General features: G+C 57.7%; 2 protein-coding genes and 1 long non-coding RNA gene across 5 annotated transcripts; 1 reads left to right on the top strand and 2 right to left on the bottom strand.

Moving 5' to 3' along the window:
• Positions 1-222: 222 nt before the first annotated feature.
• On the bottom strand, positions 223-6,620 carry SLC7A4 (solute carrier family 7 member 4). Of its 3 annotated transcripts, none has more exons than XM_030025750.2 (5): positions 6,512-6,620; positions 4,155-5,205; positions 3,367-4,043; positions 2,442-2,550; positions 223-1,937 (listed from the first exon to the last, which is right to left on the bottom strand). In XM_030025750.2, exons 2-5 carry the CDS (start codon positions 5,134-5,136, stop codon positions 1,744-1,746), a joined length of 1,962 nt encoding a protein of 653 aa, XP_029881610.1. In that variant the 5' UTR covers positions 5,137-5,205; positions 6,512-6,620; the 3' UTR covers positions 223-1,743. The 3 variants fall into 3 exon arrangements, with proteins under 3 accessions (XP_029881610.1, XP_029881609.1, XP_029881611.1); XM_030025749.2 differs by lacking the exon at positions 6,512-6,620 and adding an exon at positions 6,104-6,137; XM_030025751.1 differs by lacking the exons at positions 223-1,937; positions 6,512-6,620 and adding exons at positions 1,967-2,285; positions 6,104-6,137.
• Positions 6,621-10,361: 3,741 nt separating this feature from the next.
• Positions 10,362-17,546, bottom strand: DGCR6L (DiGeorge syndrome critical region gene 6 like). Its single transcript, XM_030025769.1, has 5 exons — positions 17,372-17,546; positions 17,136-17,296; positions 16,631-16,731; positions 13,190-13,330; positions 10,362-11,314 (listed from the first exon to the last, which is right to left on the bottom strand). Exons 1-5 carry the CDS (start codon positions 17,509-17,511, stop codon positions 11,231-11,233), a joined length of 627 nt encoding a protein of 208 aa, XP_029881629.1. The 5' UTR covers positions 17,512-17,546; the 3' UTR covers positions 10,362-11,230.
• Positions 16,707-27,366, top strand: LOC115346097. Its single transcript, XR_003925019.1, has 3 exons — positions 16,707-16,810; positions 24,264-24,268; positions 27,353-27,366. It is a non-coding gene; the product is annotated as an uncharacterized LOC115346097 (long non-coding RNA).
• Positions 27,367-27,584: the final 218 nt, after the last annotated feature.

The raw sequence follows: 27,584 nt of genomic DNA, 5'->3' as shown, positions 1-27,584 counted from the left end.
CGGCCCCTGCCCTGCGATGCCAGAGAGCAGCCCCGGGCAGGGTCTGCACGGCCTGGGCACAGCCCACTGCTGCTCTTGCAGGGCTCAGGGGGAACGTGGCTGCAGGGTGCCGGTGGGTAGCACAACCCTCCCTTTCTTCAAGCTTTTAGGGGATTTTCCGGAGGAGCAGCTTCCCCACGTGGACTCTTGGGTGGGGGAACACAGCACAAACAACCAGAGCCATCACAGAACCAGTATTTATGGGGGTGACCGAGTCAGCCCGTTGCTCACAAGCCACTACACAGAGGTGCCAAGCAGGGCCACAGCACAGCAGGGACGCGCTGCTCGCCTGGCAGCAGCGGCAGCGCGGGGGCGAGGCGGGATGCGGAGCAGTGCTGGCAGACAGAGGGGTTCACCAAGGAGCTGGCGTATCGTACAGAGACCCCCCCACGGCCCCTGTAGGCCCCCCCCCAAGGACTGGCCAGTGAGAAGCAATGGGACCAGCTTGCCCGCGGTCCCCGGCTCCTCGCAGGATGCTGATGACGTTACACGTCCAGCACAGCTGCAGGGAGCAGGGTGTCCACGCTGCAAGGCCTGGCAGTTCGGCAACCTCATGCTCGACTGATTGTTTCCTCCATGTATTTCTTCCAAAACATGCTAAAACCTCCTTCCCTTCCACTTTAGGCTGCCCATGGGCAAACCAGCCGGTTTGGGCCGCAGCAGTGCTGCTGGGGACCCCCCCCCGACGACACCACGGCAGCCGGGGTGAGCCCCAGAGCACAGGGATGCTCGCTGGGGAGGGGGCAATACTGAAAAGCACCCGCAGAGCCCATCCCGAGTCACAGAGAACCCAGGAAGGGCATCACGGGGGGGGGCTGAGCCCCCCATGCTGGGGCAGGCAGCAGTGCAGGCTGTGCTGCTGGGGTGCAGGGGAAGGAGCAGGGGGAGCTGGCTCCAGGCAGCCCAGCCCAGGGATGCTGCTGGGGATCTCCAGGGACAAGGCAACAAATCTGGGGTCCGGAGTGCCCAGACCCAGCTCAGGGCTGGGGCAAGAGCCTGGCCCTGGCACAACCTTACAGCCGGGCTTCCAGCCGGGCATGGCGTCCAGCCCACCCTGGAACAGCCGACAGCAGCGGCTGGGAAGATGCAGTTGGGCGTCTGCTGTGCCAGCCCGCACTGGCTTTCCCGGGGTCCCTGCCCAGCTACTCACTCTGGTCATGTCCCTTCTCCATCTCATGTCCCCAGCTGCTCCTCAGCCCCAGCCTTTTAGGAGAGCGGCCCTGGGGATGGGGACGGCAGGGATGCCAGTGGGCTCAGCAGGAGGCAGGGGGGCTCCGCAGGGCTGCAGCAAGAGCCCACGCTGCAGCCAGATGAGACCCAGGATGGGCAGCCCTGGGCTGCCTGACCCGGTCCCCGGGGACCCTCTTGCATCCCTCTGCATCCCCGGCTGCGCGGACAGGCCAGCGGGAAGATCTGCTGCTCCTCGTGAGCAAGGCAGGCCCTGGGGCTGAGGGGGCCAAGACCCAGTTCCTGAGTGCTGGGGATGGGGAGGGAGGGAGCCAGCCCCCCCCAGCCCCACGCTCTGTGCGGAGTGGGTGGGGAAGGGTGAGCATCTTCGTCATCTCTGGATGGAGCCACACACCCGGGGCAGCCCCAGCGGCTCCGCTGTCAAAGGGACCAGGAGAAGGAGGGGGGGGTCTCTGGCCTCGCTGCAGGGAGGGGGTCAGATGCTCCCATAGCCAGGTGCCCCCGTCCCCCAGGGTGTCATCTTTTGCAGTCATCAGTGTCGGTGTCCGGCAGCCCAGCGGCGGGCTGGGAGCCGGGCTGGACCGCCTGCACCCTCTCCTCCAGGCTGCCGCTGGGGAACACCACGTAGCGGGCGCTGACACGCTGCGGCCTGGGCTCCCGCAGGTTCTCCTTGCTGTGCCAGATGCCGTAACCGAAGTACACGAGCAGGCCTGCAGCGGGGGACAGGGAGAGCAGTGGCTCGAGCACGGGCCGGCAGCTGGCATGGATGTGGCCAGCATCCCGGCGGAGCAGCACAAGCCACAGTACCGGGGGGGAGGGAGCTTAAACGAGCTGCTTGCAGGAGGAAAAGGATTTTGCAGTGTGTTAAGAGCAGGGGGGGCATCCCCAGTCCCTGGGACTTCCCAAGCCCCAGGGAGATGCCTCGGGAGGAGGGGGTGGTTCTGGTCCAGAGCTTGAAGGAGAATCCAAACCTTAACGGGAACAAGCCATAACACTCCAGGAACCAGAGAGGGTCAGGGAGATGCTGGGAGACCTTGGCTTGCATCTCCAAAGGGGAACCAGAGGAAGGAAGGGGTACAATGCACTTTGTAAACCCATCACCAGGGGAGAAGAGCTGCTGAAGCAGCTGGCCGGTGCCGGGACAAGCCTGGTTCCCATCTCCCCTGAAGCAGCCGCTGCCCTCCCGGGGCTCATGCTGCCGTGGGAGCACTCACCTAAGAGCAGCCAGACGGCGAAGCGGAGCCACGTCATGTAGCTGAGTTTCAGCATCAGATAGATATTGAGGACGATGCTCAGCGCCGGGGAGAGGGGTACCAGGGGGATCTGCAGGAGAAAAGGAGCCAATGGGGCGTGAGACCTGCAGGACCACATTCTCCATCCTTAAAACCACAGGGACAAAAGCCAGCACTGGTAAACATGGGGGCAAAGTGACTGTCTCCCTGGGCTTTCTGAAAATGACTTTTTCTGGGAAAAAGGCAGCCAAAAGCAACAACAGTTAGGGAGCCAGGAGCTGGGATCCAGGCTGGCAGGGTGGGCATGGGCTCTGGAAACAGCCCAGAGGCACCATCACAAGGACCAAACAAGCTCCCAGCACAATCCAGAGCCAGCTTGGTCCTCGCTGGAGAAGCTGGGGCAGGGGCACGGCAGGGAGGTGGTGTTACCACTGGTGTTACCGTCCGTGCAGCTGCACCACACCGGGGCCCAGACAGGCTGGAAACTGGAGAGGGGGGAGCACAAGAGGCACAAAAGCAGTTTGGAGGCTGAAGAAGGAGCTCCACCAGGTAGCTCAAGGGCAGGCCAAAGGCAGAAGGAGTTGGGATGGGCAGGAGGGGAGTGGGGGCTTGTGGGGATGAGGAGGAGGGAACCCAGGGTGGGCAGGAGCAATCCCGTGGGATGGACACAGACCTGCTGAGGATGTCCCCTCCTGGGGACCGGTGACCATGCAGAGTGACACTGTAGGCACCAACACCTCCCCAAACCCAGTGCTCGCTGACACCCTCCTCCTCCTTCTCCTCCTTCGGCAGTTGCGGTGCTTTCAGCGGACCGGTGTGACCGGGGCCTCCCCTGGGTCTGTCAGAGCTGCTCCCACCCCACCGATCCCGGCAGAGGGACAACTCCTGCCTGGGCCCCCAGGCGTACCTGGAAGGTCTGCGTGCTGCGCTGCTGCTCGTGCGCCCAGATGAGGAGGAGGCTGAGGAGGAAGCCCAGGCTGAAGAGGACCAGCAGCAGGGAGTAGCTCCAGGTGGGCAGGTGGAGGTGGGTGTTGCCGAACACCAAGATGGAGCAGAGGCAGATGGCGGACACCATCAGGGTCACCACGGCCACCGTGACTACCTCGCCTGGGTAGAAGTCGCTGAGGAACTCCAGGTAGGGCTCAAAAGCTGCCTTCAGCTGCCCCGGCTCCCGGTGCTCTTTGCTTTTGTCCCTGTCCACCAGCTGGAGCTTGTCGGAGAAGGACTCGTACTCCTTCAGCTCACCGGCAGACGGACCCTCATGGGGCTCAGGGCTGGGCCGGCCACCAGGCGCCGGTGCGGGGACATCCACCTTCTGCTGCTGGAAGCGCAGGACAATGATGCTAGCGGCCACAAAGGTGTAGGCTAGCAGCGTGCCAATGGACAGGAACTGCACCAGGGCCTCCAGGTCAAAGACAAGGGCCAGCAGGGCCATGAGCAGCCCAAAGACCACGATGCCGACAACGGGCACCTGCGTGCGGGGATGCACTCGGGCGAAGACCCGAAAGAAGAGCCCGTCCTCAGCCATGGCGTAGACGATGCGCGGCAGGGAGAAGAGGTTGCTCAACAGGACCGTGTTCATCGCTGAAGCACAGGCAGAAGAAGGAGGACCACGTCAGACCCAAACCACCCTGGTTCCCACAGCCCCCATCGCGAGCGGAGCGGGCAGCTCCCACCGCCACTGCCTGTACTCACCGCAGATGGAGCCAGCGGCCACCAGGAACCCTGCCCAGGCATAGCCCCTCCTGTAAAACGCATCTGCCAGGGCAGAGTCAGGGTCCAGCGTGTGCCAGGGCACCATCAGCGTCAGCACCACCGACACCAGGATGTAGGCCCCGGTGGCCAGCCCCAAGGAGAAAGCGATGGCCCTGGGGACAGCCCTCTGTGGGTTCCTGGCCTCTTCGCTGGAGGCTGCGATGACGTCGAAGCCCACAAAGGCGTAGAAGCAGGTGGCCGTGCCAGCCATGATGCCCGACAGCCCGTACGGGGCGAAGCCGCCCTCCTGGGCGCTCCAGTTCTTAGGCTGCGCGAGGACAAAGCCCATGATGAGAATGAAGAGGATGACACCCATGCTAATGGCCGAGAAGACGTGGTTGAGCCAGGACGACACTTTGGCCCCGAAGGAGATGAAGGCGGTGGCTACCAGCAGGATGGCGGCCGCCAGAAAGTCAGGGTAGCGCGCCAGGAATGGCACCTGCCAGGTGCCCACATGGGTCTCGGTGAAGTTCTTTATCTTGTGGTTGAAGATGGAGTCCAGGTAGCCGCTCCAGGCCCTGGCCACCGCGGCTCCCCCAATCATGTACTCCAGCAGTACGTTCCAGCCGATGAGGAAGGCCCAGATCTCACCCACGGACACGTAGGTGAACATGTAGGCAGAGCCCGTCTTGGGTACCCGGGCTCCAAACTCAGCGTAGCAGAGAGCAGCCAGGAGTGAGGCAAAGCCGGCAATGATGAAGGAGACGATGACGGCGGGGCCGGCGATCTCCTTGGCCACGGTGCCTGTGAGGACGTAGAGCCCGGAGCCCACCATGCCCCCGATGCCCAGCAGTGTCAAGTCAATGGTGGAAAGGCATCTGTTGAAGGATGTCTCCATCATGTCGTCCTCCAAGGTCTTCACCCGGTTGAGTTTCTGGCAGAAGCGGGTCAGGTCGGTGGAGCGAGGCAGCCATCTCGCCATCCTGGAGGCGGCGGGCCCTGCCCTCCGGCAGGGTGAAGGGTCCACAGGAGCGAGAGCCTGCCCGGAGACCTGGTGGAGGAGCAGGAAGGTGTGAGCATCCCCTCCTGCAGGGAGCTATCGGGTGGTGAGGACAGGGTGGAAAAGCCACCAGGGCACATTCAGGGTGTCCCTCGCTCCTCAGCCAGCGTGGGGCTCAGCACCGGAGTGTGTCCTCCCCCAGGGTGGTGGCACAGGACAGCCAGCCACCCTGTGCAGGGACCCGTGCTTGTGAGCCAGGTGGGAGGGAAACCACAGCACCCCCAGGGCAGCATCTCCCAGGCTTCTCTTTTAAAAACAGAGCTGCATTAAAGCCCAAACCAGGCTGCTCTGGCCCTGCTGAAGGTTTCTTTGCTGCTTCCCCTCCACCTTATTCAACATCTACCTGACCTGCTCCCTGGCGTGCCGGGAGCCCACGGAGGGGGCAGGCAGCATCTCCCCACTCCCAAGCACCTCGCTGCTTCCCCAGGGAAAGCCCAGGCGTGGCGTGGAGGCGTGCAGCGGGAAGTCCAGAGCAGCTCCAGCGAGGATGCGGGCGTCCCCAGCCAGACCAGGAGACACATCCAGCCCCTGGGGACCAGCCCCGGCTGGCAGCTGCCGCTGGCAGAGCGGGAGGACGCAGCTCTGGGGACCTTCAGCTGCCGCTTCACGGCTGCTCCGTGGGGCGGTCTGTGATTTCAGGGATGCTCTCCCCTTCCGGCAGCCCTCCTGCCCGCGCCAGGATACGTGTCTCCCCGCATCCCCAAACCACGGGTCCTGCTCAGAGGGCTCATGCCGCTCGGTGCAGCCCCGCTCCCTGGATCCATCTGTCTCGCAGGCCAAAAGGTCCTGGAAAGGCCACCGTGAGCTGATGGCATGACACTGGTCCGTGGGGACAACAGGCCTGTTGACACCGACCGTGCTGGCTGAGACCCCCCCCAGCCCCACTCGCCTCCTGCATCCGAGTCCCCGCGAGCGGAGGGGCTGGCAGTATCGGGGTGCCCGACCCCAACGCACCCAACAGCCGCAGGCGGGCAGGACGCGGAGCTCGACGCCCGCTGGGCGAGCGAGCGAGCATCCCTCCCAGCGTGGGTGGGGGTGGTCGCGGGTGGGGACCCCCGGACCGGGGGGGGGGCGGTGGTGAGGCTGTGTGGGTTCAGCCTCCGGATTCATCCCCGGGTGAGGAGGGGGGGGGGTGGGGGAAAGCTTCGCCCCTGCTCCCCCCCCACCGCGGTGCCGGTCCTCGGTGCGGTGCCGAGCCCCGGCCCCGGCGCCCCGAGCCGCAGCGCCGGCGGGGCGCACCCCACGCACCGCCCCCGCCCCCGGTCCCGGTCCCGCCGCCCGGGAGGGTCCCGCTCACCTGCGCGGGCGCGGCCGGGGGCACCGCGCGGCTCCGGCCCCCACCTGCTCCGCCGCCGCCGCCGCCGCCGCCTCCCGCCCCGGCTCCGCCTCCCCGGCCCGGCGGAAGGGCGGGGGCCCGGCGCGGCGGCTGCGGGGAGCCCCGCGGGCGGAGCAGGAGCCTCCGGAGCCGGGGATGCTGCAAGGGCAGGGCGGGCGGCCCCGGCCCTCCCCGGGGGGGGGGTCCTCCATCGGAGCGGGGAGCAGAGGTTGGGGTAACGGGGAAGCACCCCCGAGCCCCACGGAGAGGCTGAGAAATTTTTTGGCAATGCACCGAGTGCGTCGTGGTGGGTGCCCAGGACCTCATGGCGGCGGGCTGGACACCAGCCCCGTGGGGGTCTGCAGCCACCCACAAAGGGGACAGCGGAGGATGGAGTAGTTACACCAAACCTCGGCCGCTGGAGGTGGTTCTGGATGGAGCAAAGGGCTGAGACCCTGCTCCTCTCCTCCTTGGCTATTCCAAGGAGGAATCTGTCTCTACCCCCCATGCTGTGGAGCTGCTGCCTGGAGGACAGGGACCCCCTCCGTGCTCGGGTGTTTGTTGTGAAGAAGCAGAGGTGTAGGACAAAACTGCTGGAGGGGCAGCAGTGGAAGGTGAGCTCTTGAACAGGCCCATCCAGCTCATGGTCCTGCTGCCCAGGAGTGAAGAAAGCTGGTGCCTGGGTGAGAGCACAAAACCTGAGCAAAAGCTTGTAGTGCTTCCACCTGGCTCCAAGTATCTGCAGCCTGGTGAAGGGGAATCACCTCTCTAAGTTGAAAGGCTTTTCTTTTCCAGAAGTGCCTCACCCTCTCTTGAACCAACATAAACCTTCTGCTTCTCCAGCCCCCTGTGGCAAGGAGCTTCCCAAGCAGTCAGCTGTTCCACCTAAACCTGCCTTTTACAGGCTTCACGTAACACCCCAGCCCTTGTATTTGGAGAGTGAAGTCCCTCTGCATGTCACCTGTAGTTTTATCTCTACCCTGTCCCCTCTCAGGCACCTTGTTTCCAGACAGAGGAATCCAGCTTGGCTGGAAGGTTGTCCAGACCTCCAGTGCCCCCAGGGCTTTTGCAGACCCTGTTCCAGCTGTACTGCACTCTTCTTAGGATGAAGGGACCTGTGTTTGGGTGCTGGTGCACCAGCAACTTCACAGCAGCAAAACGTTTTTCATTTTCTAATGTTTCAAGTTTCCTAATGTCTCATTTGATTTTCTGATGGCTACTGAGCACTAAAGCTGATGTTTCCACGGACCCATCAGTCATCACCCCAAATGTCACTCCTGAGTGGTAATGGCCAACTCAGAGCCCACCGTGCAACACTAAGGGCTCCCACCTGCATAAATTCACCCTTATCCACGCTGAATCGACCTCCTTACGTGGAGAGGACCTCTCCATCCCCATCAGTCCATCAGAAAAAGGAAGCAGGAAACAGGAATTGTCCCTTTCTGCCACCCATCATTCATCATTCCAGCTCGCAGGTGAACATGGGGCTGGCACAGAGCCATAGCTCTCCCGTCGGTCACCTCGCACCGGAACGGGGAACATGATACTCTCGTGCATCCCCTCTCCACGTTGCTTCTGGCAAACAAGGAGACTTGGGCAGGAACTTAAGGTCCAGCTCCATGGGTGGCCGAAGCCACCCTGAGCTGCCACCAAAGGGGTCCCCAACCACGTGTTGCTGGGGCACCAGTCAAGGGCTCAGGGGCTGCACAGGAGGTTGAACCGAGGAGTTGAGACAGCCAAAATCCAGTATGCCTTCGCAAGCACTTCCAGCTCCTTTGGATCCCTCTCACCAGGTCTGACCCCAGCCCAGCCCTCACCAGCAGTAACACAGCTGCAGTAGCACAGGCACAGGCAGTGCTGTAGGAAGGCGTCACCCTCTAGTGACACAAAGGCACTTGCTTGGAAAAATACCTGTGTATCCTCAGCATCATACCACCCAGCAATGCTTCGGGAGGGGGGGGGCGGGCTGAGCAAGTTTTCCTCTGCTGAAATGGTGCTGACCAAATACCCCCTGATCATGAGCTATCCCAGGCGCTTTATTCCCTTAAGATAACCTTTTCCACCAATTAATCACATCTGACCACCCTGCCACTCTCCACCTTGCGCAGAAAGTCTTTCTGAAACACGACCTGACCACAGGCATGGAAAATTTCAGCTTGGATCAGCTGCCTGGCAGAGCCATCCGCAACCAGATGGTGGGAGCGGGAAGCCCAAGAACTGCCGTTGTCATGGCAGTGCCGGAGAAGCCGGCCGCGATCCCCAGCACCAGCTGCCCCCGGGAGAGACGGCAGCGGAGATGGCAGTGACCAGCTCTCCTGGCTTGTGGGGAGCCCTGGACCAAGGTGGGCTCCACTCTTTGCAGCACAGGGCGGCAGAGCGGGGCTGAACCCACCAGCAGCAGTCCTGAGCTGCTGCGTTAGCTGCCCCTGAGCTTCTCCAGCCACACCATCGGCTCTGCCGCTGCTCCAGCAATGCGAGAGTGCTCGTGTCGAAAAAGTGTGTGGGGGTCCTTCTGGGAGGCAGCGCTACCCCCCAGCATCCAGGCAGTCAGTCTCCTTTCCTGCAATAGGACCCGTCATTCATCCCTGCCTTCCTCATCTTCACCTCGGGAAGCAATTTCCTTGCTAATAGCTCTGGCCACACAGAGGAACACGGACACCTTCTTCACCCGGTCAGCACCAGAGACTACTCTGTGTGTCCTCACAGGTGGAATGAAGGTGTCTCCAGAGGGGAATTGTTGCCCACCCTGCTCCTCACCATTTTAGCAGTCAAGTGCAGGGCTCGCCGCTGAGGGTCAAGTGGCAACACAGTTCAAGGTGGTTCGTGGGGATCCTGCAATGGTGCAGGTCCCACACCAGCCCACTTTCCAGCTGCGGATTCTCATCCAGGAGGTGGAGACCCCATAAGAGCAGTACCTCTTGTCTCCAGCTGCTGAACCACAGTAGCACATTCCCGTGGGGAGTAAGCACCCAGCCGTGAGGGAAATGGGAGGGGGTCTCAGCCCTGAATTTGCAAAAGCCTCATTGGTCCCTGTAGCTGCTGATCTTCAGTGTGTTTGTCTACAGTAGTGGGCAACTCCTCCTCCACCACCACCTCTCCTCCCTACCAAAAGGCCACCCACAAGCTCTTCCAACACCTCTGCAGGTTTCCTTACTTTAGCTGGTTCTCCAACTCCACAGTGGGCTCACTCTAGCTCCAGTGATCTGCTTTCACATGAACGCAAGGGCTCAAAGTACCTTGAACAAGGGGTATCGACCCATTTCCCAGCCTCAGTAATTAACAGCATACTGAATCTTCTCACACTGCCTCCTGCTGTGAAAAGGGATTGCTGCAGCAATAGCAGAGGATGCAGGCAAGAGCAAACAGTAGTGTGAAGTTGTCTCCCAAACACAAGCCTTGCTCTGGGAACGCCTGAAAACCCTTAAACAGTGACCTGGGTGTAATTAAAACCCTTCAACACATGATGGCCCAGGTCTTTGAGCCACCCCCAAGAGCTTCTCCAACTCGAACTTCATCCACGAAGAACAGAACTGCTTACAGACTCTCCCTTGCACCATCCTGTTTCCTACAGGCAGCTACCACTGCACACTGCCTGGCACCAACGCACTTCTTACACACCTGAAGCAACCTTTTACCAAGTTTTCAGCAAGTGCCCCAACTCCTTCTGTGCACCGAGTCCCAGGGATGTGACTCAGGCTCTCGGGGTCATCAGCTCAGCCCTGAAAGGTCTCAGAAACACTCAACATTCCCCCCCCCTCAGCTTTAATCTAGCACACCCCAAACCCCACACTCATCAAGCAGGGACAGGACAAAGTAATCACAATCACTGACATTTAGAAAGCTGCAGCCCTGGAAGGCAGGACAGAATATTTTATTTCTCTCCATTTGGAAACTGGTTTAAAGTAACAAAGCAAAAGCTCTCAAGCCTTCTTTGCTATCCAAGTCGGGTAGGAACACTGCGAATGTCACAGTCCAGCAATGCTGGGCAGAGGCCTGAAATCCTCCTTTAAGAAAGCCGAGGCTGATACCTGCCTAGAAGTCCCTCTGGGAAGGGTCTGCCTGTTTAAGAGGCTGTTTCTGCCTCAGCACACACAGAAGGATCTTCCTGTAGATAAACCTTGGACTTTTTTTCCCCAGCTGCCAACCATCTGCCATGGCCAGGCAGCACCGGATGATGAGTCCACTTTGCTTCCTTGTCCGATACGGCAGCTACTCACCTCTCCCATTCCCTACCAGAGACACTTGCTCCTCCTCCTCAAATCGGAAGAGGAGATTGCAATTTGGAGATCACATTGCTCACCCGTTCAGCTTGATTCTCCTGAACAGAGGGGTCACCCATATTCAGATGGGCTGGGTTTGCTGCCTCGGTGCCTGGCCCAGTCTCCCTTGACTTAGTAAATGGCCTCACCGATGCTGCAGGCTGGATGTGGCAGATTAACACCCTCCACTGTCTCTCATCTTAGCGAGATGTGCAGCAGGCATCTTGCTCTGAGGACCACAGAGGCAGTCTGATGCTCCCCAACCACCCCCCTGCTCTGGGGGTCTGCTTGCCCCAGCTCTAAGGTTATCTAAGGGCCTCAGCTATTTCTTCTACAGCCAGTAGCTTCTTCCTGACACAATATAAAGCAAATGCATTAACAGCCTATTCTTTAGAGGGAAGTCAGAAGAAAACTCTGGAAAGTAAATGGCAGATTTGCTTATTCAGGAAAAAGCCTTCTCAGACTCGGACTCCTTCTGTTGTAACTTCCGAATGAGTTCCAGCAAATTCATCTGTAAAGTCAGCTCCTGCAAAGGAAGAGAGATGTTTTTGCAAGGATAAGATGATCCCATTCCCCGCTGCAGGAAGCAGAAAGTACTGGTTTGTACCACCCACTCAAGAGCTACTAATCTTCAGGGAACAAAAGAAAAAGCATGCAGATACAAAACAAAGGCTTCATCTTGTTTAAGCATTCCTATAAAATACAGGGCAGTAATATCTTAAGACATCTGCTGCAAACTGCAGCTGTCTTAGGAATCCCAGGGCTTTATGATTCATTAAGGATTCAGAAAGGTTCTTCCTTCTTGACCGTGGTTTAGCGATAAATGCAGTGAGGGCCAGCCAGTTCTGCAGGTTTCCCCTTCCGGAGCAGCCTCCAGGAGCAGGGCAGCAGTGTCCCCTGGCACCTGCACAGCCACACACACCGGAGGAGTTTCTCCAGGTCAGCACAGCTCCCTCCCCTCGTCCTCCAACAGCATCTTCAACGCCCTGATCCTTTTCCAGCACAGAAGGGCAGGAAGCAGGAGGGATCGCTTTGGGTGCTCTCTAAGTGGAGTCTAAGCCATGTGCAACACACTGCTGTGCTGCTGCATTGAATTCCCTCGAGGTATTCCGTTCCCCTTCAAAAACTCCCTTTTCCATGACTGTAATCAAGTGGAGACCACTGTCTCCTGTAGTCACCAACATCAGCTTACGGCTTCCTTACCATCTGCTTGTTCTTTACTCACATTTAGCTCACAAGCCATTTAGCACAGAGACTACATGGTGGAGCAGCTAATTCAGTGAACCTTGTTCTGTGACTCAGGCTTGCAGACATTACATTATGGAAATAAAAATCTATTTTTGTACAAATATATCAACTGCATAAGCAGACATTTTATACAACAGACTGGGAGGAAACATCAGCTGATGGGAAATGCATGGAGAACAGATTCCAGCAGTGATTTCTTATACGATGGTGGCATTCACAGGCACAAGCCAAGGTCTGGGTCTGGTTTGCCAGCTATCGTAAAGGCAAGCACAAACAAAACCCAGCAAACCTGTTAAGAGTTATTACTTACAAAAATAACATAAAAGGCAGGGGCAGGAGGGGAGAGAAAGAGCTGCTTTCATTATACAGATGAGGAATAGCAGCACAGGAAAAATAAGAGGCTTGTTCAAGGCTACACAACCAGGAATTTGTGGGTTTTAGAAAATGCCTGTTTAACTAACTTAGTTTAAGCCGTCTTTTCTCACTAGTAGGTCTTTATCAAAGTGAAATTTAATCAGCTGAAAAAACAAGAGTTAAGAACAGCCTGTTTCTGCATTCCCTGCAAACTTCTGTGGCATTACAATGAGACTTTGGAAGTTTTATTTTTTCATTCCTGCGGTGGCGTTAAGACAACAGAGAAAAACCCAGGCGATTGCTCACAAGTTTTAAGAGCAGATGCACTGGGGAAACTGAGAACAATTTTCTAATCACAGTCTGAGATCATCATCTCCAGCAAGTCACATGCAAGAATTAGCAAGATCCCTAATAAAAAGACTTCTTGAAGGCAATTTGTACAGCTAAGCTAGGTACAAAAGTGATAAACCTACGCAGCCACTTATTCCAGTATTATTCAGACCCATTCAAGAGTCACAGGACTGCAGGCTGTTGGCACAGCATTTCTTCCCTCCACCCTGGGAAAAATATTGCAGAAAGCTGGGGATGTTGCCCAGTCTAATGGGTTTCTGCTCCTTTGTTATGAACCTAGTACTAGGTCCGCCCACAGCACGTTGCCCATCAGCTGATGAGGCAAAGGACGGATCATTCCTTCTGACCCAGCGATTCAGAATTCATTACGAACAAGACTTTTTTTAAAAAATAAAGACATTAACACAAGAGTACTGTCAGATCTTACACTCCCTGCCTAAACACCAACCTGTGGGTTGGTGGTGATGTAGAAGCCAGACACTCCAGCCTTCTCCAGAGTGCTCTGTTGGTCTATCACTTTTTGGTCCAGTTCCAAGACTATCTTCTCATCCATCATTCGCTGTTCCTCTCGAATTCGTTGCTCGACAGCCTGAGAAAGATAACAGTCAACAGAAAAAAAGTGGAACATCTGCCTTACTCCTATCTTTTTCTCATCGCTAAGTCTTTTAGTAAAACTGAAGAGCAACTAGATTCTGAAGCACTCCTGCTCTGCTGAGTCCCAAGGACAGCAGAGGGCAGCAAGCACAGCCCTCCTCCACTTGCCATGTCTTACAGCAAAGCTACCACTCAAGAAAAGGCAGGCAAGTCACTAGGACCAGCCTGCTTTCTGTGTGTTTAGAGGCCAGCAAAAACCATGAGTGACAGATTGGTATGTGAATGACTTTTCCTGATGAGCCAACGTTTGAGCAGCAGGTGATGGCTGAGCACTCCAGCAGCACGGGCTCAGAAGAAGTCAGCAGTCCAAGAATCTCATACCTCTCACAGGACTGGTGAGGCTGAAGAAAGACTTGGAGGAATAACATAGGCCACCAAAGCTTATCAAGGTCCCAGCTCAGACACCTCCCCGAGCCTCTATGTTCCCTGGACACTAACACACAGAGCTGGAGCTGTAAATCACACCCAGATCCCACTTATTCACTAAAGGAGCTGAACTCCTCAAAAACCTAACTTTGCAACTGGAAAGCCAGCTGAAGTCTCGCTTGGGACTACAGTGTGCTGGGGCTCTGTTTTTGGCAGACCGAGAACATTATCAAACAGGGACTTCACAAAACAGCCCCAACCAGAAGAACACAGCCCCTCCCGCCTTGCCAACATCTGCCTAAACCTCAGCAGAGAAACCTCGGCATTGCCTCTGAAGAAGAAATGGAGCACAGCAACCATGTGCCACATCAAAGGCATGTTGGAAATCAGGAGTGGTGGGCATGCTCTAGGAGCACTCACATGCTCTGCTAGCTGCAGAAAGGGGCACTGCTAGTCAGTTCTGGAGCAAACCTCAACCCACCAGAAACTCTGCCGGAGAGGGGAGAAGAGAGCAGAAGGATTGCAGGGGACGAGGACAGCCCAGCTCAAATAAAAGGCCACGTGTGTGCGGAAGTGAGGCAATACAACCTTACCGGGTTGCACTGAGCAACAGACTTCTTTCGCAAGCCACAGGGAAAGTCAGGAAGCATCAAATCTCATCTAAATACAAAAGAAAGCTCATTCTCTTGCAAGAAATAAATGGCACAAGTTTCAACATTCTACTCGTGCAGCGTTGCCCCTTTGTAACACAGTAAACAGAGGCACACGTTTAGCTGGAAATATTCATGGGGGTAAGTTACCCTCACTGCACTGAAAGGGAGAAGTCACAAAGCCCAGGATTTCCTACACCAGTGGCTGGTGGTTTAAAAGGCCTCGGCAGATCCAACTGAGAGGGAAGCCGAAAGCCTGTGCACTGCTATAAGTCCTGGGGAAAATCCAGAATTTGAATGACAGAGGTCTCGGCCCTGAACGGTCTGGAAAAGAGCTGACGTTAAGGAGGACGCAGGACTGTGATCCACCAAAAGATTACTGTACATCAGGTGCTCCACAGAAAGCACTTGGGGCAGGACCTTAACAGAATAAGTGTGAAGAAAGACAACTTCAGCCTCAGGAAAAGGGAAGGTAGAGGGGCTCATTGCCTCCTTCACTATGGGATGCTCATGAACCTAAGGAAGCTCTGTCCTTACACTTCCTTCAGTCTAGATATTCATGCTCTTTGTGGAAGGTACGAAGGATTTGAATCCCTTGCTCCCCAAAGACTTTCGTTCCTCCCAGCCAGCTTGGGGGACGGAAGATGCACCATACCATCATCTCCTCCACTTACTGTGCTGGAGAAGTGACTTTCCTTGGGTTTGAAAACAAACCAGATCAAGTGCCTACGTACTGTTTAGGGCTGGCAACTGATTCTGAGCTACAGAAAAGTGCCAAAATCTTGGAGAAAACTAAGACTTAAACACAAGCTTTTGCTTCAGCTCTGGTGGCTGGTGACCCTGTATGATGGGCAAAGCTGTTCTAAATGCTGTGGATTCCACTGAGAAGCCACATCTAAAAACTGCATCTTGTATTACCTCTCCTGGGAGCCCAATCCCAAGCTGTCTCGTGGGAGCTGGTCTTTGAAACCTTTAACCACAGAGGGCAGCTCCAATTAGACACATACCAATAGTTACTGAGATGATCAATCTATTCCTGAAATGCTCTACAGCAGAAATACCAGAGGATAAAAAAAGGGAAGAAGTAACTCTAGTAACACCTGGCAGAGGAAAACAGAAGATAAAGGCAGAGGGAAGGTGGAAGGAAGCAGGAAGAAGCTGCACATCATGCAAGACAAGGAGAAATGGCACATATGTGGTCTACTTAATGAGTGAAGACAACGTTGGAAATGCTTTAAAACAGGCAGTATAGATTATTACCTGCTGCAAGTATAAGTTACTTAGAAGTAACAGGGACAGCTAATAGAAGTCCAGCCTGGCTTTAGTCACCTCAATAGGAAACGAGGGACACGGAAACACCAAGACAAAAGATCCAACAGCTAGTGCTGATATGGTGTTTGTCACAGGCAAAGGTCAGGAAAAAGCCTGTATATAAACAGTTATCTGTTTTCCTTACATGGAGTAAAGTAACTTCCCCCCTACATTTAAACTCCATCGACTAAGATAACTAGCTACTTGCAATCTCCTTTACCTTATAAAACTGCCTCTATCTTATCACCAATGTACAGATAAGTCCTTTGGGGCTTAATGTACCGCTCGTGCTGAAGTGCCTTTCTCCAAACGCCTTGGGATGCTCGCAGAAACTATTTCTATGCTTACGTATCTCAAGGTAGTTCCTCCTTATCAGTACTACTAAGGAAAATGTGATTTTTTTTTTTTTTTTTTTTGAGTACTCTGTGCTTTCTACTTGCTATGATGTAATGACAGATTTCACGTATCTTCTCCGTGTTTTCTATCAACTTGCTCTCTATCCGTATACAGGCTTCAGCCCATCATATAACAAAGAATTGTTAAAGCACTGTGGAGGGCATCGCTCTTTTGGAGTGGGCTCCTGAACTTCCACAATTCCCAGATCACGCCTGGACCACAGCTATCCGAGATGGCAAGAGCCTGGGCCCCCGCTTTTGGGGGGACAAAGGGCAGAGCAAGAGGAGGGGAACCCCCCAGTCAGGGTGAGGAACTTAGGGCTGTGCCAGCAACACCAGACAGGGTGGCTTGCGGCTCCCAGGGCTGCAGGGGGTGTGGGTGACTAGTTCAACCCTCTGGAGATGCTGCGATGCCGGAGCTGTCCTGCAGCAAAGGGGCTGTGAGCCCCCCGGGAAAGGGACACAACCTCCGCGCCAGAGGAGGGCTGTGCCCGGCCCGGCCCCCCCCCTCACCTCCATCTCCCGCTGCTGGGCCGCCCGGAGGAGCGGCAGGTTGTGGGGTCTGCAGCACTGCTGGGCCTCCTTGTGCCGGTGGAAGAGCTCCTGCTTCAGCCCTGAGGCCACGGGGATGGGCGCTGGGTCAGGGCACGCTGCCGCCACGTCTCCTCCCCCCCACTACGCTTGTCCCCCCCAGTTTCCCCCCCCCCATCCCCTCCCTCCCCACTACACGTGTCCCCCAGTGTCCCCCCCCACAACCTGCCCCCCCCAATGTCGCCCCCCCCCGATGCCCCAGCCTTGCCTCCCCTCCACAGTGTCCTTGCCACCTGCCCCCCCCGTGTCCCCCCCCACTCCCCTCCAGCGCCCCCCCCCGCCTTCCCCCAACGCCCCACACCTCTCTCAGTGTCCCCCCCCGCCCAAGTGCCCCGGGCTTGCCCTCACCCGGTGCCCCCGCCTCCCTGCAGTGCCCTCCCCTCCTGCACCGCCCCCTCCCCGGTACCCCCCCGGTGCCCCCGCGGACCGCGGTGCTCGCTGTGCAGCTGCAGGCGCTGGCTGTAGAGGTTCTTCTCGGTGAGGTGCTGGATCTCCAGCAGGCCCTGCACGATCTCGAAGACGGTCCCGTCCAGCAACGCCAGCGCCAGGTCGCTCAGCGTCGTGTAGGAAAGGCGCTGCTGGCAAGGGCTGCCGGAACCGGAACCGGGTCAGCCCCGGTACCGGCCCCGCCGCCGCCTCACCCCCAACCCCAACCCCGCTCACCTGGGCAGCGCCTTCACCAGCGCCTGCAGCTCCGACAGCAGCCGGTAGTGCCGCTCCTGCTGCCGGGACAGCTGCTCCGCCGCCGCCTCGTACCCCCCAGTCCCGGTCCCGCCGCCGCCGCCGCCACCGAACCGCTCCATGGCTCCGCCGCGCCCTGCGCATGCGCGCTCTCCCGCCCCGCCCCGCCTTATCTCCCCGCCCCGCTCCATCGCCCCGCCCCAAACCCCGCCCCCTCCCATCGCCCCGCCCCTTCCCGCCCCGGCGCGGGGCCGTAGCTCGGTGCGCGGCCCCGAGCATCCTCGGTCCGGGCCGGTCCCGGAGGGGCCGGCGGCAGCAGCGGCAACGACCGGCACCTCCGCCTTCCCCTGGGAGCCGTGTGCGTGTGCGCAGCGGTGCCTCAGCGGCTGGAGCCGCGCTCCGGGTTTTCCTGGGGGTTTCTCTCCAGCCCGTCCCATGGGACCCGCAGGGAGAGCACCGGCGGGGTGTCCCCCTGCTCGGGCTTGGAAGCGGTTAAAAAGTGTTTTCGATGACTCGATCAAAAGCCTTTCAGATAGAGTTTGGCAGTTTTTGAGTTACCGTACGCGGTGACTTTGCCGCTGCCACCGCAGAAAATGCCGTGAGCCCCTGGCATCACCGGCATCGGAGGAATTTCGCTCTCCGGGTCCTTGGCTTCATGGTTTCATTCCAGCCGGTGAGCTGGGGACCATTCCCTGCAGACACTGTGCCAGACCAAAGCCAGGCAACATTTGTGGGTTCACTGGGGAGCCCTGAGAAGGGCGAGACCACTCGGCTGCAAGGATCCCTTCTAATCCCTTAAAACACACGGAGTTTATTAAGTGCGTTTCGACTTCAAACATGCTGCTGGGACGGCAATGGGTTCCTTTCGTGAGCGCTCCGGTGCAGGTAATGAGATCAATGTTTAGCGCAGGCCGAGTTGCAAATTCATTTCAGTGGCATGCATGAAAAGGTTCCTGGCTTGAATTAGCAAAACGAAAGAACCACTGAAGTGTATTAAAAATGTCTTAAAGATATCGGTGTTAATATGACTTCAAAGCCTACAAAAGCTGCGCTGCCAGCTTGAGGAGAGTAGAAACAGCCATGTTGGAGAAGAACACGGAGCATCCCCAGGTGAACAGGGCATCCCTAAAATATCCCTGAATATAAATTGCCCTCCTTTTTTTCCCCCCAGTTGGTTGCCTTTGATTTCCATCCAAGGATCGCCAAATCCCAAGTGCTGGAGAGGCTTTGGGTGGGCTGATTGCAGACCCCTCTGCCTATGGGCTGCTTACACCGCTGCCTTGTAGAGTTAACCCTGCTGTGTCCGTCTGTCCTGCCCATCCCCTGCTTGCTCTTCCCCCAGCTTGGCAGCAATGTCCCCACGAAATGGCCGCCCCATATTTTGAACAGGCAAATCACCCAAACCCCATCCTTGGGAGCTGCCAAGAGGTTTTTGCTGTGCTGGAGCTGCTGGCGGCAGAGCTGTGGTGCAGAGCCTGGGTGGCTGTAGCCTGCTGAGCTGCTGGGGAAGGGAAAAAAGGGTCTTTTAATTAAAAGCTATTAGACGTGCTGCTCAGCTCTGGCTGGGGCGATATGAAAGACCAGGATAAAAGCATCCCCATCCTCTGCCATGAAGATTTGACAGCAGCTTTTGCTAAATATCCTTCTCCGGGTGTCACCCGAAGCCAGGGTTTTGCTGTCACAGGGTTTTGGTGTCCCAGGGTATTCCCCGGGCAGTACAACCCGAAATCCCTTCAGCAGCCGTGGATGCTCGGGTACGGTGGCCAAGACTTCACCTGGTAGCAGCACAGGACCAGGCAAGCTGCCTGCCCCCGACATGGCTGCCTGCACTGGTGAGGACCTAAATGCAGCCTGTCTTGTCCCCTCCAATCATCACATCCCCATCGTCACGGCAGACCCTGCTTTGATCTTGCCACCTTCACCGCCTTGCTGGGGCTTCTGCTCTCTTCTCAAGGCTGTTTCGAGGGGCAGTTGAAGCCCAGTGGTGTGGGGAGGGTTGTCTTGACCCCAGACCCTGAGCAGCAAGGTCTTGACCTTGACCCCGAGCAGCACCAGACTGGAGGGGAGAGACCGTGCGTGCGGTCTGGAGGGCCGGCATGGCCACGAGCCATGCACAGTGGCTGTGGGGTGCCCGTGCACCCCTGCGAGAGGAAAGTGGGGAGCAGCCGGGCAGACAAAGCGCTCAGCCCAGGGAAGAGGGGAGCACATTCCCAGGGACGAGCTCCAGCAGTGCCGGCAAAGAAGCACGGCACGATCTGGTGCCTTTGCACCCCTACTGAAGTCATCGCGGCTGAGCTGGCGGAGGGAGGGGGGACGCCGGGGCCTCCGCTCCGCCACGGACATTCCTCTCCCTTCCTTTGTGCTGCAGGAAATCTGCGCTTCCTCCCTTCCCAGCCCTGCTCCCCGCTCAATCGCTACCAGATGTGGGTCCCATGCGCTTCTCATTAGCCCGGCAGGCTCCGGGTGCTGCCTTCTGCAGGCTGGCGGGCTGGGGCCTGTGAAGGCTGGGCTTTTGGGGGACCTGGTCCAGATATCTGAGCCGGCATGGACGCCACGAGGTAGCCGGCCCTGGTTTGCATAGGGCTCGTGCTGCCTTCGTGGCTGGGCCAGGATGCTGGCGGTGTTGCAGGGCAAACTCACTGCAGTGGATGGAGCTGGAGCTGGGGGACAGGGCAGTCCGCTGGGACCTGCACGAGTGCCATGGGGACAGAGGGACAAGGGGCTTTGATTTGAGGGAAGAAGCTCAGTGAGCTGAACTGCAGCTGGGTTGCCTGTTGGGGACAATCTGCAGCCCCAGGCTGGGTCTGGGACCGTGGGGGAGGTACATGGTCCCACCACATCATCCTGCTCCAGCTGCTGCTGGCCCATGTGCACGGAGCAATGCACCCCGCTGGGCAGGATGAGGCCACATTTGGGTGCTCACAGCCATGGGGGCTCTGCACTGGGAGAGTGGGATGCTCCTTGCCTCGGCATAGAGGGAGCTGGGACTGATCCTGGCCCGCTGCTTCTTCTTGAGCCCCCAAATCAACTGCGGGACTTTCCTCATACTGCTGCTGCAGAGGTGGGTGGCGAGAAGCAGGGGAACAAGCACATTTTGTGGTATGGAGCCCATGCCCCGGCATGGGATGCACAAGGACATCCAGAGGGCCAAACGACTCTGTTTCCCACTGGAGCTGCTCACTTTGCTCCCAAGCAAAGGGTCCCCTGTGGGGTTCAGGCTTCTTGCACTCCCCTGCAAGGAAAATATCTCCCAGGCTGGAGAGATTCGCAAAGGTGTCCACCGCCCGTTTAGGGAAGGGATGCCTGGATGTTACCTTCCCCCAAAGGGCACATTTGCATGCTCAGAAATGCTGGAAAACAGCATTTTTGTGGTCTTGCTGATCCCGAGTCGAGCAGAGATGGCAGCGTGAGTGGGTCACCCACATGCATGGAGCAGGACAGCTCGTTTTTGCAACTGAAGCACATTGCAATTAGGAATAATCCTCCAGAGAAACCCGAGCACAAACCCGTCCGCAGGAGACGGCTGCCCGAGCTCGGTGTCCCCGTGGGAGAGCCGCCACGTCACCATGGCTCTGAGTCACCTCTCCGGAGCTGGTTGCTTCCCCCGTGGCCGCTCAGCCTTTGGTGAGCGTGGTTTCACAGGGCAGCCAGCTGTCACCAAAAAAGGCCTTTGCACCAAATGCGGCTTTATTGCTTTTACCGTGGGGACGGGGACAAGGCAACATCAGCTGGGGCTCAGGCTGGGAGCTGGCGAGCATCCTACCAGTGGCTCCGCTCTCCGTGGCACGGCTACGAATTGGGTGATTTGGCAGCAGCTCAGCCCAAGCCGCGGTGCATTCGGTTAGTCCCTGGCTGGTACCTGAGCCGGGGATGGAGCCAGGGCGCTCCCGGAGCTGCAAACTGTCCCGCAGGGCCAGGTCTCAGGGTAGCTCCTCTCCTCAGGGCTGGATCCTGCTCTCCTCACCCGATTTGGTTTGCGTGGTTTCCCTGAGTCTCCTCCAGCTCCTCCTTGGACCCTCCAAGAGCTGCACGAGTCCCCTGCACCCCTGGGGAAGGGGCTCCAGCACCAGACCCCCAACTCCATCCTGCACTGGGTGTGTGGTCACCTACTATGGTGGCTTTGCCGCCCATCCCCAGCCTCCTCCCCTCCTTTTTTGGGTCACTTTAGCCTTGTGTCTGACTTCAGCCTCATGCACTCTCGTCCCCTGGGCGAGGGGAGTGTGTGGCCAGGACCACGGGAGCCTCATGGCCTCGGGCTCACCGGATTTATTCCAGTTTAAACACTGCGGAGTAAAAGTGTTTCCCCCGCTCTGGCCTCTGGAGCTGAATATCTGAACGGGAATTTCACCCCTGAGCTGCAGCTAAAATAAGATCTGGATTGAGGTGGTCGCTGGCTCTCAGTGGTGCCGGGTGAAACCTCTGTGCTCCCTTCCCGACTGGCTGCCGACGTAGCTGGCGGAGCAAGGGCTACCGAGCTGGAAAAGCTGGGTTTGACCTGCCGAGAGGAGCATGCATTGTCAGAAATGTGTCAGAAAACATGGCTGGGCTTTGGTTGTCTGGGCTGAGCACCCATGGGGACTCGGAGGAGATGCTGCACACACGTGTCCTGACTGCACATCCTTCCCCGGGAGGAGACGCAGATGCTCAGCCACGGCGAATTTGTGTCAGTTGTGGCTCAGCAGCCCAGGTGCTCCTCGTGTCTCCACTCCCTGCAGAGCAGGGGGCTTGTCAGAAGGTCTGTTTGACAGGGGGGTGACAGGTCTAATACTACCCCATGGACAACCCGGTCCTGCCTGTGCGGCCTTGCCTGGTGAGCCTGGGCTCGCTCTGGGCAAGGGACGGGAGCTGCTTCCCCTGCACGCTGCTGGAGGGGCTCCCGGCTGGCTGGCGTGGGTGCTCTCGGGTGACTGCACCGTGCTTCATCCCTGGGAGGGAGACAGGGTGAGAGAAGGGAAGTGCGTGGGCTTGGCTGGGAGTTATGTGCAAGGGGCCACGGGGTGAAAGGGTGCAAAGGATGTAAGGGTTGCAAGGGATACAGCAGGATGCAAGGGATGCAGTGGGCTGCAAGAGATGCAAAGGGTGCAGTGGGACATAAGGGATGCAGCGGGATGCAAGGGATGCAGGAGTTGCAGTGGGATGCAAAGGTTTCAGTAGGCTTCAAGGGATGCAGCAGACTGCAGCCAGCTCCTTCCATCCCTTGGCCTGGCGCTGCCCGTTTGCCAGCTGTGTCCCTTTATTTCAGCAGCCTGACTTTTGGGGAGGAGCAGTGACCCAGACTTGTGGGTCCTGTCTTCTGGGCTAAGGGCTGCTCCAGGGGGTCCATATCGCTGTGCCCCCGCAGTCACCGTGCTAGCAAGGGACGGCTTCAGGCCACACTCCCATCCCCTAAGGATATTTCCAGGGTCCTCAAACATCCCAGGGGGACCAAACCCCTGTCCCACCGAGGCCGCTGCTGCTCCTCACCTGCAGACAAGGCGCCTATTCAGCCCTGCGCCCCGACCCGTCGCCCCTGCATCCTGTGCAGCTCTGCGGGGGGAGCGCGGCCAGCCCCCAGCGGCAGCCGAGGCCGATCATGTGGCTCCTAATGAAATCCAGACCCTGGCAGAGCGATGACATTGCGCCGTGATTTGTGCTCCCACACAGACTAAACAAGGCCGCGCGTGTTACGGCGTGCGGCCAGGCCAGCACAGGCGCAGGGATAAATCAGGTAGCGGCGGTGCGGATGCCTCTGCCTATCTTCTGCCTAATTATTCTTCCTCTCCTGCTCGAAGCACTTGGATGCGAGCGCACTCGCGCTTTCCGTGCAAAAATAGGGATTTTTCCCAAATGATGCCAGACAGAGCTTCCAGAGGCTGGAATAAACGCTCAAGCTCTTGGATCTGCTCAGAGACGGCTCTGTCTGCTAGAAATGCGTCTGCAGCCCCAAAGACCTGCAGCTGCTGAGCTTCGTCCCTTTGCTCTGTGCGGTTCATTACGGCCAGGGATTAATTGGTGCCCTGGATCACATGCAAATGCTTCCACTACTCCATCGGGTGAGGGAGGGTCTTAAAATGGAGCCAAAGCGGGTTTGCTCGGCGGGCTGCCCAGGGAGGTGTTGCACGCATGCCCGATGCCTGCCAAGCGGGGTGCTCCAGCTGCAGCCCCCCCCCGCAGTGCCCTGGGCTGCTCAGGGCACAGCACCCCCCTCCCCCCCGAAAAGGTACATTCATGGGCACCCCATCCTTCGGGCTTGAGGGTTGGGGGGCTGCGGAGGGTCCCCTGGAGACCCCGATGAGCCGAGGGCACCCACCCTTCAGCTCGGCCCACGCAATGTGCTGCAGCAGAGGAGCATGGCCTTTTGCCCAGCCCTGGGTGCCCACCACTGGGGATAAAATGGCTTTAGAGAGGTGTCAGGTCCCGCTTGCAGAGACCGGAGCTGCTGCTGGGCTCGGGATGGTGCAGGGAGGTGAAGTCCCACTGCCCTGCTCCACCAGCAAGTCCATGCTGGGGCAACCCCATGCCTGTGGCTCCCTGAACCCCAGATCCTCAGGGAGATGCCCAGCGCACCTCCCTTGTTGGATTCAACGTCACAAAGACCCAGTCTGTGGGTGCCTGGGTGGCACTGCCACGTGGCCAGCGGTGATGGGGCTGGCACCTGGGTGCTGCGGGCAGCCTCAGCCTGGCCTGGCCATCCTCACCTTCAGCTCCTGGAACTTATATAAATATATAAGTGTGTATGTACACATATACATAGATTATATATGCATATATGTATACAAAAATAAATGGAAATATATAAAAATATATAAGTGTGTATATATATACAAAATATAGAAGTGTATATATCCATACTTATATAAGTATATATACTAGCTGCTCCAGGAGCATATAGGAGAGTGTGTGTGTGTGTGTGTATATATATATGAAAATAAGTATATATACACATATAAAAAAATTTACTCCTGGATTGTATAGGAGTGTGTGTGTGTGTGTGTGTGTGTGTGTGTGTGTGTGTAGGTTTATTTGTGTGTGTGTGTGTGTATACATATTAAAAATATATACTCCTGGAGCATACATTTATATCGATGTCCCATGTCTTATGGCATCTCAAGCACAGGGAAAGGTTGCAGCGACAAAACTGCCTCCCGGCTGCAAAGAGCCACCAAAAGGCTCCGTCATCCCGAGGGAAACCTGCAGGTGCCATTCCAGGTGGCACAGGGTCCTGGAGCCACCGCCCGCGCTCATGGGGACCCATGGCACCCCAGAGCTTTGTCCTTCCCGCTGGGGGCTGATGCTAGGGCTGGGCATCCCACGGGACCGCAGCGCCCGTGCTCGTGGCACTGCAGGCTCCTGCATGCCCGGGGCTGGCAGCAGGGCTGAGCCCCACCACGGGAGCAGAGCCGCAGGGCAGAGGGTGGACATACAAGCAGGAGATCATAGCCTGCAAAAAGGCTGCTATTTATTGCTACTCAGATGCCACCGGTGTCCTCCAGGGACGTTGATGAGGTCACCGATGGCTGCGGTGAGGAATGTGGAATAATTTTGGTAGTACTGCGGTGGCTACTCCAGTTTGGGGTCCCAGTCTGTGGGGTGAGCTGCTCAGCCCGGCTGCGGGGAGCCCCATGCCAGCTGGATGCTGGCTGCACGAGGATGTCACCCACGTGGCCGGGGGACATTCCAGTGCCCCCATCCCTGGAGCTGCGTGTCCTGGGGAAGGCAACCAGGGACCATCACATCCACTTTTGGGGGCAAAGAAGGAAAGGGCCATTTCCCCACATGTAATGTACTCACATGAAGCCACTACATGAAGTGTCAGCTGAATATATACTTATATCCCTATAAACCTGGCTTGTGCTGTGGTGCTGGTGGAGCTGATGGAGCTCCCCAAGCCCCTCGCAATCCCCCCTCCAGCATGAAATACCCCTGGCACCGCCATCCCCCCTCCCAGCGAGCATTGAGAGAGAAATTTCCTATATAATTTCGGGAACCCGTTGTCTCACGCGTGTTTCGTTCTCATTGGAGTTTCCCTTCCGAGTTTATTTTTGGTAGGGCCTGAAATAGGAAACGAATTGCTGGCAACGGGCTCGCTTTTATCACTGCTCGTCGGCCAAGCCAAAACAAATGTGCCTTTGTCCAACCCAACGGCTCCTTCTTCGGTTTGGGAAATTGGGACAAAATGGGAAGAAGATCAGTGTTGGTGGAGGAGAGGATGGGTCACAAGTGCCACTGCGCTCCTCTGCTTCCTCTGGACGAGGTGCCGGTGGAGAGGAGGGCTGGTGGCCGCTGGGCAGGTCCTGCTCCATCACAGCATCTCCTGCCAGCCTCATCCACTCCGTCTCCTCAGCCATGGGAGGCCAAGCAACGTGCTTAGTCAAGCCATCACATCATCACCAAAAGCCTGACCTGTCTCTTGGGGAAGGTGGCTCCTGCTCCATCTCGGGGAAGCAGAAGACCTGGATTTGCTTCACATTACGACTTCTTCCAGTGAGTGGGTTCAGCTGTTTTTTCTTTGAGGTCAAAGGTTTCTGCACGTCCAAGAGAGCGGTGGAAAGTGGCTAAGAAAAGCAAGTGTATTTCTGCTACGTATGATCTTTCTGGTGGGACTCACAGCTGCAGGGGAAATTCTATGGTTTTCAGCCTCTGCTGATTTGTGGACTCCTAAACAAAGTCCCCTAACTGGTGTCTATCGCAGGGTGCTGTCAGTCAGAGATAACCAAAGTGCAGCCCCTGGCGGGGTGCTTGGAAAAGAGATTCACAGTCACATTATGCGGAGAAATGAGCCCTTCATGATGCTGAGGTGTGGCAATGCCTCATCCGTTGCAATGGTGATGTCCTTTATGGCCTGTGGCATTACAGGACATTTCTTGAAGAAGCATACGACCCATCTGAGCTGGAAGGACCCTGCTGAGAAGAACCTGGAGTACCTTCATCTGTCATCCTTCATCTTCCCAAGTGAAACCTGAAGGAAAGGGGAGGGGGAGTGAAGGAACTCTGAAAGGTGGCCAGGAGTCTGGTAAGCAACGCCAACAATTTGTGTGATGTCCTGTCCCTTTATTCTTCAGCTTTTTGCTATGAGATGATGCTGCTCCAGCCAGTGTCAGGTACTGCACTGGCTCCAGCTCCATGACGCTGAGCGATGCCAGGGAGTGTACCGGAGCCCCATCCCCTCCTGGGTGCCATGCTGGACTGGCTGCTGTCCTGGTTCCGGGTGGTCTCATCCCATCCTGGTGTCCACCAGCTCCCTCCATCACCTCTGCGATTGCCCTGCGGTTGGCCTTTTGGTCCAGTGGTCTTCTCCTGGCCATCGTCCCCCCACCATGGGCAGAGCTCAGGATGGCTCAACCGTGGGCACCAGTGCTCCCAGCTCCCACAGGAGCGGACAGCCCTGCTTTCATTTCTCACGGCAGGGAGGGTCCCCTGCAGCCCAGGGCTCCGGCTCCTCCAGGGAGATCCGGGAAGAACGATGGGTCCTCCAGCCCCATGGGCTGGCGGAGGCTCCGCTTGAGGCTGAAGGACCCTGCCAGGGGCAGAGCCACTACCCCAAAGGACCCAGCATTTACAGTCCCACGGGCAGCAGGCCCTGGGCAAGCACCAGGAGCGGCAGGACAGGCAGGGCTTTGCTGTCCTCAGTCCCCGCAGGGAGACCGCAGAGCCCCGCTGCCTTCCCACCGCAGGCAGCGACGCAGAGCACAGGCAGCGTGCGGGTAGCGTGCAGGCAGAGTGCGAGCAAAGTGCAGGCAGAGAGCAGGTAGAGCACAGGCAGCAGGCAGAGAGCTTGTGAAATGCACGTAGAGATTAGGTAGCGTGCAGGCAGTGCACCGGCAAAGTGACTGAAGCGTGCAGGTAGGGTGCAGGCAAATTGCAGGCAGGACTGCTCAGGAATCTTGGGCAGAAGCCGTGCGGGAGAAAGCCCATCTCAGCTGGCCCCTGGGCTTATCCCAGCCTTGCCACATGGCAGCATGGTGCCTGGGGCTGTGTGGAGAGCCCCAGTGCTGCCAGGGTTGGCAGCCCCTTGGCAACGGGGTTAGAAGGCTGGGGACAGAGCCCTGCACCCCACTGCCAGCCCCCTGTTTCCCCCCCCAGTTTGTCTCCCAGCACCCCAAGCACCCAGCCAGGGGTGGACTCTTTTTGCACAGCAGCCAGAGCTCTCTTGAGCCCCAGGGTCCAATCCTTGCTACGCTGGAGAGGGTCTGACCACAAGACCGGTCCAGCCCCC

The sequence above is a fragment of the Aquila chrysaetos genome, chromosome 9 (genome assembly GCF_900496995.4).
Source record: "Aquila chrysaetos chrysaetos chromosome 9, bAquChr1.4, whole genome shotgun sequence".
NCBI lineage: Eukaryota > Metazoa > Chordata > Aves > Accipitriformes > Accipitridae > Aquila > Aquila chrysaetos.
This window is presented reverse-complemented; position numbering and strand designations above follow the sequence as displayed.

Excerpts from the sequence above, each read along its gene's own strand:
- SLC7A4 (XM_030025749.2), bottom strand. Across the intron at positions 4,044-4,154 it reads GGCCGCTGGCTCCATCTGCG|CGATGAACACGGTCCTGTTG; the intron begins GTGAGTACAGGC and ends CCTGTGCTTCAG. Across the intron at positions 2,551-3,366 it reads GCAGCACGCAGACCTTCCAG|ATCCCCCTGGTACCCCTCTC; the intron begins GTACGCCTGGGG and ends TTTCTCCTGCAG.
- DGCR6L (XM_030025769.1), bottom strand. The coding sequence starts at position 17,511 with ATGGAGCGGTTCGGTGGCGGCGGCGGCGGCGGGACCGGGACTGGGGGG. Across the intron at positions 17,297-17,371 it reads CTGGTGAAGGCGCTGCCCAG|CCCTTGCCAGCAGCGCCTTT; the intron begins GTGAGCGGGGTT and ends CGGTTCCGGCAG. Across the intron at positions 11,315-13,189 it reads ACATCACCACCAACCCACAG|GAGCTGACTTTACAGATGAA; the intron begins GTTGGTGTTTAG and ends CTTCCTTTGCAG.